Source organism: Rhea pennata, chromosome 22 (assembly GCF_028389875.1).
Source record: "Rhea pennata isolate bPtePen1 chromosome 22, bPtePen1.pri, whole genome shotgun sequence".
Lineage (NCBI taxonomy): Eukaryota > Metazoa > Chordata > Aves > Rheiformes > Rheidae > Rhea > Rhea pennata.
Window position 1 is genome coordinate 6974631 of NC_084684.1, and position 9939 is coordinate 6984569.

General features: G+C 37.7%; 1 protein-coding gene across 1 annotated transcript; it reads right to left on the reverse strand.

Moving 5' to 3' along the window:
- Window positions 1–2283: 2283 nt before the first annotated feature.
- Window positions 2284–8250, reverse strand: FAAP20 (FA core complex associated protein 20). Its single transcript, XM_062593636.1, has 4 exons — window positions 8049–8250; window positions 6639–6786; window positions 5285–5910; window positions 2284–3719 (listed from the first exon to the last, which is right to left on the reverse strand). The coding sequence occupies exons 1-4, from the start codon at window positions 8150–8152 to the stop codon at window positions 3647–3649; spliced, it is 951 nt and encodes a 316-aa protein (XP_062449620.1). The 5' UTR covers window positions 8153–8250; the 3' UTR covers window positions 2284–3646.
- Between the last annotated feature and the right edge of the window lie 1689 nt (window positions 8251–9939).

Genomic DNA, 9939 nt, shown 5'->3' on the forward strand with positions numbered 1-9939 from the left:
CAGATAATTTAAAAGGAGTTGTGTTTTATTAGCAATCAACACATAAATTTGGGTACAGTATTTAAGTGCCTAAATGGATAAACTGCATTGAAGAATTATTACATATTTGGAACGTTCTTAAACTGGGTAAGTTCTGCTTGTTAATATTAAGTAACCATTTACGTATGAAACATACAGTACATAGCTGCAACGTAATGTTCATTTGCATCTTTATAGAATTTGAAATGCAGAGTAACTCAGCAATATTAACTCAAAATTAGAATTTACAGTATCAATTCCAGAATCTGTTGTTTTAAACTCCAAAATACCAAAAGATGTAGATTGAAAAAACCTAAATTTGCACACACAGGATTTCTGAAATACTTAAGCAGTGCCTACGCCTACAATGATGGTTTTTGTTGTATATTAGATTTTTGAAAAGTATTTTTTATCAACAGTACAAATATTCAGAAATAGGGCAAAAGCGTAATAGAGCCTTAAAGTTTAAATAATACATCTAGAATATCTGTAACATAAAATACACTTTCCTGATAAAGCACATCTCCTACTTAAACTGTCTGCTTGAAAATACTTAGTGTATATTAATAACTAATCATCCTACATAAGAGACTAGGATGTTTTGGTAAAATGTTTTGCATCAAAGTAGTAAGTTTTTTAATGGAAGAAGCACTGAATATCTGAGAAATTTTGTGAAGAGGAAGATAACCACTGAGTCCCTTCCCCTGGAAACTAGGGGGAGGAGGGTGGGAAGGGTAAGGGGACATTACATCAGAAAGGTTTGACAGTTGATCAGCTTGGAAAAACTCATGTCACTACATTTGGAGACTAGTAAGTGTGCATTGCTATCTAAAACTTCAGATGCTTATAAAGATTTACCTGCCTCTACAGGTAACAGCAGCAGAGGCAGTATTTCTTTTTGCTAGGTTTCTGGTTAACTCTATTGTGTGGCTTGTAGGTCTAGAAAAAGTGTGGGAAGGAAAAAATGAGAAACCCTGTGCCATGACATCTTACTTAATTTGGTGTAAAACGCAGGAAAAATTGCAACATTCTCACTTTATTTACATTAACATATGGTTTTCTCAGGGTACAGCATTGCATTAGGTGCTGAACATGACATCTTTTGGATTCACATCCAAGTCATGAGGTGCTAGGATGAGACTGCCAAGACATTGTGTTTAAAATTAACATTTGATTAATAACCTACATTTTTGTGTGTCCTCATTAGCCACAATTACACAGACCTGAGGTTACTTAGTTCTATTAATCCCATTCAGATTTAACTTGTGGGTTTCTCTCTGTTGGACTTCAGCTTTTTATATTGAGCAAGATGTGTTTTAACCAGCACTAAATAATTTAACCAGTAAGAAATACTTGCCTCAAATGCCTGGACATTAGATACCTTGTTACCTAGTAAAGGAATTACTCACTTTTTAAATGTAATCAGAAAAATTTAAATTACTTCCCCCCCCTTCCTCTGGCAATTACTTAGTGTACCCTGAATAACTTCTCTTTCAGTGTTTAAATCAAATCTCCTGGATATACAACTAATGAATAGTTAGATCAGTCTGCTCGTGTATGGAAATAGAGATTATGTTGTCCTTTGACGTTCTGGGGCATAGGACATGGAAACAATGAAGGATGAAGAGTTACTTGTTTTTTTTTAACCTTGTTTCTAGGTGGCCAAAACATCTTGTTTGGGTGGGAGGGAGAAACAAAAATATAACTGCTAAACAAGTATTTTAAAGAATACTTGATTTATTTAAAAATAAGGCATTTACAATGTTGCTGTGTTGCCAAATAGTTTCTGGTTAAAAGTTTGTTTGCTCATGTGCAAGTGTATGAAAAATATTCTGTTCATGATAAGGGGAAATCTTTTATATGAAGTACTTCTTTTATAAATAAAAGATGATGAAGGATGTAATTAAATGTGTTTGAAAAAAAAAATCCTAATATATTACAAATGGATCTGGTAATGATATATAGTTGTCTTATTTGAAGATAGTAAATAAAAAAATCTAGCTAATTTAATGATTGTAAAATGGTAAATATGTTCTTGTAGTTTTGTATAATTATTAGTTGGGATCTTTGCTGACCAGTTTTAATTGTGCAGAAGATGGTAAACTAATCCATAACAGTTAAGAACATTTATATTCTTGCACAACTATTAAAGACTTTAATGAAAAAGTTGACTGTTATTATTTATCAGTAAACTGAGCTGTGTCCAGCTTGTACTTTTTTAAAGAGAGGCATTGTAAATTACAAAAAAATCAACAGAATTCTTGCTTATTTTGATACTGTATTCAATGTTTATTCTGTGTTTTTAGATCACATCTGAACCGTATGTTTTTGAGGTAGAGGACGAAAGTTTATTATGCTAGAAAACAATTCAAATACTGAAATTTAATCTATTTAGTTACACTTTTCTTCATTTTGTAGGAAAACAATTATAAAAAAGAGCTGAAAGATGCACAGCTGTGCCATTCTTGCATATAGTGCTTTGTGAAAAGAAATTAATTTGAACTTTAAGCTTGTGACTTGAGACTTGATGTATTGCATGAATAAGCTAGCTTGTTCAGTAAGCTGGGCAAGTAAACACTTGGGGCAAGTGCACAACCTACTTGGGTTTTTTTTCTTCCCTCCTTTCCATTTGTTGTTACTAACTATCACTAAATATCACTTATTGCCCATGATGGGGAAGGCTACTTTTCTCAAGCCTACAAAATGCTTACCAGCTGCTATTAGGACATTATGGAAACTGTAGATGAGTCTTCAGATATCTAGATGAGACAGACCTTAAGTTTTTTTGTTTGGTTTTGTTTTTCCCTGAAACACTGATGGTTAGTAAGGGAAAAGCATAAGCAGTTCTTCCCACTTGAGCAGGGACAAGGAAAAACCCTGTTTTGGCTGACTGACTATATAAAATCTAAAGTTGCATTTCTGCAACTGGCAGGAAGTGTTCTTAATACATGTTGCTTTCTGGAGCCTAGTTACTTTAGGCATATCAATGGAGTGGACATTGACTAAATACTTACAAAGTAAGATACTAATATAGCTATGCTGCTTCAAAAAAAAAGAAAAAGGCACCTTTATTTGGTCTGGGCTGTTTTCTTTAACATAGGTGCATTCAGAGACTGAAAGACTACAAAGTTTTATTTCGATATTAAACTCATCAAAAATACAAGGCTAGAGTGAGCGTGTTTAATTATTTTTCTCAAATGACCTGTTGAGAATAAAAATATGAGTAAACTTTTGGTTTAGATTAATTAATAGTTGTCTTTTGTTAAATTGCTTTCTTTCTACAGTTTTAGATTCAGAACAGCTAAGGTGCATGAGACAAAATAGATTCTTCAACAGTGCATTCTTCTGCGGTACCCAGATTCCAGAAATGCTAAGTGATTTCTGTGGGGGTCTCTGGGACATCCATCTTAAGAACTAGAACTATTGTGTATATTTGAAAGGATTTGTAATAAAAGGATCATGAACTGCAGGCAGATGGTATTTCACTCTTCTTTCTGGAAGCCATTGGTTTGGTTTGCAGTCCTTAAGCAAGTTTGAGACAAGGACATATTTCCTTGATGCACTTTTCCTTTTCCTTTGAGAAAGGTTCATCCTGGGCCTTGTGACTTTGCTCTTCGTTCCTCTGGATTTACCACATTACATCATCTGTGCTTTCAGACAAGCATCTAGCGAGATGACCATCAATATCCAATTGTGACAGTCTGCAAATACAGAGAATTCATTCAGTGTGAAACAAAGTCAATTTATGCTGTTCCTCACATTTATGCTCTCATTACCTAACTAATCAAATGTTCTAGTAGCCTAACAGATAACATTTCTGAGCACAGAAATAACTTAAAATCTATCACAACCTCTTACGCTTTCTACTACAAACTGCTGGAGAGTTTGAATGCCACTTGTTATGTGATGCTTAGAACATATAATGCTTTCTTTAAAATGATGGATGCCAAGTTTTTGTTTAAAAATATCATGATTTTAAGGATCCTATATACATGAAATGCCCTGCTCTTAGTGATCTAAAAATCAATTTTCAGTCTACGCATTCATAATCTAAGACAAAAGAGTTGATACAAGACACAAAACCATTATCTTATTCCACATTCAGCTCCAGCTTAAAAATATGTGAAATGAGAGTTCTCTGATAGGGATGGATGCTTTAACATTTCTGCTTTGCTTGCTCCTATATATACATATATATATATATATATATGTTTTTTTTATTTCAGGAGGGCTGTTCTTGTGACTTTGAGCCTTCCATTGCCTCTCATTATAACAGAACCTTTTGCAAAGCAGGTTCTATTAAATGTAAAACTACTAATCAGTACAGATTAAGTAATAGCACAGAGCTTAAGAGAACATGGAGCTTTTCTGTCCAACTCTCTTGACATAATGTCCACAGTTTTGTTAAAATTAATGATGCCATCTTTTTATCTCCTTATTCAGCATCACAGAGAAGGAAAATGTTGCAGACATGTATCTTGCAGCTATAGGGCTTGTTCAAGAACATGTGTTAGTTTTCAGCAACTATGACAGAGGAGATGCTATTAAGAGGTATAATGCCAGGAGACTTATGTAGTTCTTGTTGTAGAGTAAATGATCAGTTGCATGAGGTTTTTTGTTTGGTTTTGAGGTGAGCTTTTTTTTTTTTTTTTTTTTTTTTTTTTTTTTGGTAAAGGCAGTCTGACAACAGTGTATGACTGAAGTCTGTCTTTGTTATATTAATCAGGGTTTGCATAAGGAAAATAGGCTTTCTTCCATCTTTCCCTAACATGGAAAGCTAAATCTAAAATTAAGATCGCAGTTGCTTGGCCAAAAGCATCCAGATACTTGCTGAACAGCTACACTGCTATAGCTGTAACTAACCTCTAGAGCTTAAAGAGAATGTGACAGGTATGAGATGAACCTGTCTAGCCCTGAAGTCAGCTCTTAGCTACCAAGAATGTTGATTTAGAATGATTTTGGGATTATAATACAGATTTCACAAAAGTCTTTTCATAGTCAAGTATTTTAAACTGCTAATTCTAAATATACTAGCAAGATTTACCAGAGAACTCAAACTTAGTGGGGTTTTTTTGAAATGTTTTAATTTAGTAATCATAGGCTTTTAGGGTTAATTAGAAGTAGGCAATTCTAACATTTAAAAGTGTCACTTTAAGACTTTTGCCTACCCTGATTTTCATTGTTTTGTATGTGTAGAATGTGACTACAAGCATTTTGTTTTCTGTGTACTCTTATTTCAAAAAAAAAAAAAAGGGCAAAAACTTACGTTCCACTAAATTGAATCAGACACATTGGACAACTGTCAAGAGTTAAAGTCCCTTCACTCCGATCTTCAGTCTTTTCCTTGCAACTTTCAGTTCCAGGCATGCTGACAGGAAGAGAGCTCCTCTCTGCAGGCATAGATCTGGCCTCACCAGATGAAACGTTGCTTCGATATGTTTGTAACTGGGATACACTGCTGTTATTTTCTTTTCTGTTTTCCTTGCTGTTCTGTATAGTTTCTCTGCAGTACTGTTGAAAGCCAAGAGTTTCTGCAGAGCTTTGCAACGTGGCTAAGTGGTATGTAGAATATTTATGCTGAGTGAGTTTAGATGATTCAGGATTTACACCCAGTTTTGAAATACCTTTCGAGTTCTTCCCAGCCACATTTCTAGATTGATCTTTAATAGTTACACAGCATGTTTTCTCAGCTGTAGAAAATAAACTTTTTGGTTCATCCACTTGGCTATATTCTTTTAGTAAATGGTCAGTTTGGCTTTCTGTTAGCTGAGACAGGCTAAGATCCTTTGGTTTTAGATGTTTTTCTTTGTGAAAAGATGGGAATGATATCCATTGAAAGTCTTTCATTCCAATTTTAAAGACTGAATGCTGTCGATGCTGTTCCTCAGAACTCTAGAACATTCACAAAATGTCTTCAAAACAAATGCAGTTCAGTCCATGTATCAAAAACAAGACTGGGCATAGTACATATAACTGAGAAAGCTAAACTGCATTAAAAAAAGGTATTTTATATTTACATCCATCTCTAATGCTTGTAAAGCAACTAAGAACTTCCTCCTGGAGCTTTGCAATATTTTTTTCCTTTAACAATTCTAAATTAATACAGTTGATTAAACACTAATAGGATACTCTTAGTATGTCCCACAGAGGCTAAGAAGGATGAAAATGCAGTAAAATGTGAAGCTTGCTGCTGCTTGCTCTTGATATTTGGAGGGGAAAAACATTTCTTCTAGGAGGACTGTTGGGTTTTTTTGTGTGTTGTGAAACTGCCTAACAATATGAACCACTGTTACGTTTGTTATTGTGTAATTAACCTCTGTTACAGTTTGCCTTTCTCGGTGTCATTGCTCTAGCAAAAACTAGTCCTTATGAACAGTCAGTATACTTGCACTGGGTCAGAAAAGTGTTCTAAAGCACTAAATTTGCCACACTGTGTGTATGGAGGAAAATCTAGTTGTTCTACACCACCTGTTACACCATGTTAAGCCCCACCACTATATGTAGTGACTAAATAACAGAAAACATCCATTTAAAACCTGTTTCTCATAACTGAGAACATCATAGTTCAGACTAACAGTATTTTAATCGCTACACAAAGTACAGATAACAGCACACACTACCTTCCCAAAGAACTCCGGAAAACTGGGCACTGTTTGCCAATTTGTGCATTTTAAATCTTGATTGACAGCTTTCAGTAATGAAATCCATGTTTTTTCACATTCACTTAAGTCATCTTTTTCAAATTGGGACCATCTATCAGCCAATGTCCTGTAAAGAGAGAGACAATCCACCAGTTTGTGGGTGGGCAAGAGGAAAAGAGATACTCTGCATTGTTATTAAGTTCATCTTTTAACTTGATTAAAAATTGAACTTTACCTCTTGCAACACTGAGGTATATCTATTCTTAACCCTTGATTTATCAGGGCAAAACTTCTAAAAGCAAGATATTCCTGTAACTGACTGCATTAAGTCCATTAACCTCTTTCAGCGCAATTCAGTAGCGAAATTTTGCAACTCTATTTTTTTTATGTGGCTGAGTACAAGATAATCTTGTGATTGAAAATGCATTTAACTCTGCCTTATGTACAACTAAGAACTGCATTTTTACCTGTTTTCTCGTGATCGAGCAGCACAATATCTGCTAAAATGTCAGTTACGTTTGATAATTCCGGCATGCCAAACCATAAACAGGTACACAAAAAAAGCATTTCTCAACTCGAGCAAGTATACAAATGCAGATTCCTCACAGTTTAAAGGAGAGGCAAGACTACGTGGGGAGAAAAAAAATGGTTTAGCTGTTCATTATATTATTTGTTTACAAAGGCAACCTCCATACAGCCTACAGCACGTTCTTACTAGAACACAGAAGTTATTTATCCTGCAGAGAAAACTGTTCTTACAGTTTTAAGTAACTATTACAGCTTTCAAAAAAAGTTACCTGATGTTTGAAAAGCATGTCTAAAAGCCTTACTTTCTACTTTAACATGAGATACATGTATTACTGTCTGCACTCGCAAGTGAAAGAGTTAATTGTAGGCCTTACTTTTCAAAGGCTGAACTTGACACTTGCTGAGTACAGAAATCATTAAATGTTTGCACTGAGGAAGGCAACTGCATTGGTTCCTATGTATGCTTGGCTGTTCCATTTTTAACTATTGATGATCTTTCTAAACAATGCTATCTAATCCTTTTCTGAAAAACCATTAGAAAAGTTTAACTATAAAGCAAGTATAAAAAGGTTGTTATACTATTAGAGCTGTACAAAGCCAATTTCAAGAAAAGAATAATTATCAATATCAGAATACTAGAATACTAGTTTCAGCGTTTCCACTTCTTACTGATGCATTTTACACAAGTAGTCTGAGTGATGCTGCAGTAAAGAGGAATTAGATATAAATTTTACAAGCCCTCAAAAGAAGAAAAGCAGCTTTTTGAAGCCTCTGCTTGGTAGGTGGGATTGCTGACTACTTGCTGGCTCGCCCTCGCCCTCCTTCCCCCCCGGAGCCCGCTCCCACCGCTCCGGGACTCACTGGCGCCGCCCGGGGGGGTCCTGGCCAGGGCTGGGCTCCCGGCGGCGGTCTGGCGGCGCCTTCCTGGGCTTGAGGCGCAGCTTGGCGGCTCCTTCCTGAGACATGGGTGAAGCGCGGGCGCGGCGCGGCCTCCCCTCGGCGGCCGCTCGTCTCCCTCCTCCCCCTCGCTCTTTCCTGGGCGGCCCCGCCGCGGCTGTGTGCAGGGCCCGCCCCGCGCAGCCGCGCAGCCGCGAGCCCGCCAGAGCCTCGCTGCGCCCCGCGGGCGCGCGGGGCCCCCGCCCGCGGGCGGGGCCGGCTGCCAGCCTTGTCCCCCGCTTGGCGGGCCCAGGGCCGGGCCTGGCGCCGCCTACCCTCCCCTCAGAGCTGCGGCGGGCCGCGGGGGGCAGGGGCCGCCGCGCCGCCGCCGCCTGAAGGAAGACTCGCTCCTCCTTTCACACCTCTGCGGGGGTCGACGCCGGATCGGCAGGGCCTGTAGTGCCACACGTAACCTGAGGTTCAGCTACTAAGCGCTTCTCCTGCCCGAAAGTCATCTCTATAGGGTTCATTATACTTAAGCTCTGGTTTAGTTCCTCTTTCAGGAGAGAAAACTGTTGAAGTCGTTGTCTTTTCCAGCAGAAACCTCACTGCAATAAAACGGCCTAGAGCTGAGCCATAACTGGTAGTTTTTGATGTGGGCAGACACACTGACCAGGCTGCAGCCTTTGTGAAAATGGATGTATTAGGAAAATGATGACACATCATCGATAATGCGCCCCCCCAAGTCATAGAAAACGATCAGAAAGTAACTGCTGATGGAATTTATCACAACCAACATGAGAATAATACAAGAAAATAAAATTTCTGCTTGTCTAGTAACAGATGTTTATGAGCTGCAGAGGGAGAGCAGGTACAGAACACTTTTTCTTAAAATTCATTTATTATTGCTGGAAGATGAGTGCTAGATCCTTTTCTATAACCGTTTCTGCAGTGCTGAACGTCTTACAGGCAGTTTTGCCTCTGGACTCCCCTTTTAGGCTACCAGTGGGGTGTCAGTATTGACTATAGCATTCTATTACAAGTTTTTTGTGAATTACTGTGCTAGGCACACAGACTACCAAAAATGTATTAAATAACAGTTGCTATCAGTTTCTATATGTCTTGGACAGATTTGAACCAGGCAAATGTCATTCAGATATCAGAGTTAATAGACACAAATTGGTAGATTTAACCTGGAAGTGACAGATACAGCTGCACAGCCACCTCAGCTATATTACGGCCTGAAGGGAGGAAGATGATTCAGTCAGGGTAGCTAGAGATTTGTGAGGCTTGGTCCAGCTTATAGCCTTCCTGTGTTAAATTAGGTACTTGGTGTTTCTGTGAGGCCATAGCTGTAGAGAGAGGTAATGCCTCTTACTATAATAACCCATACATTAAAAGGTTTTCGTTTTGTGTAAGAGTGAGAGTAAAAACATGGAGAGGTGTGAAGTATTTGATTACTAATAGAAACTGTGTAACTTTCCACAAAAGATAACTCAGCTGAAAAAAAAAATCATCATACTAGGGTGCTAGCATTTCTTGTATGATAGGTAGAGAATGAAATTCAGAAAGAAATGATGACAGAAAAGCTACACTACCATGTAGCCTAACATTTTCCCATGTTGATATTTGTTACAACTACCACAGTACTCAAGAGACACTGACTCAGTTACAAAAAGGATGGTGTTTTTGTTTTTTGTTTTTGTTACCGTTTAGAAGCCACTTCACAGTGAGATTAAGTGAGAATCCAGGAAACAGGTCCTCATTTCCCTTTGCATGCAGGAAAGGCATTCTTCCAAAAGTTCCAGGCAGAACCAGGTGAGCTGAATAGAGACAAGAGTTGGATTTGAAAGTGAAGATTTTAGGTCTGGTGTGG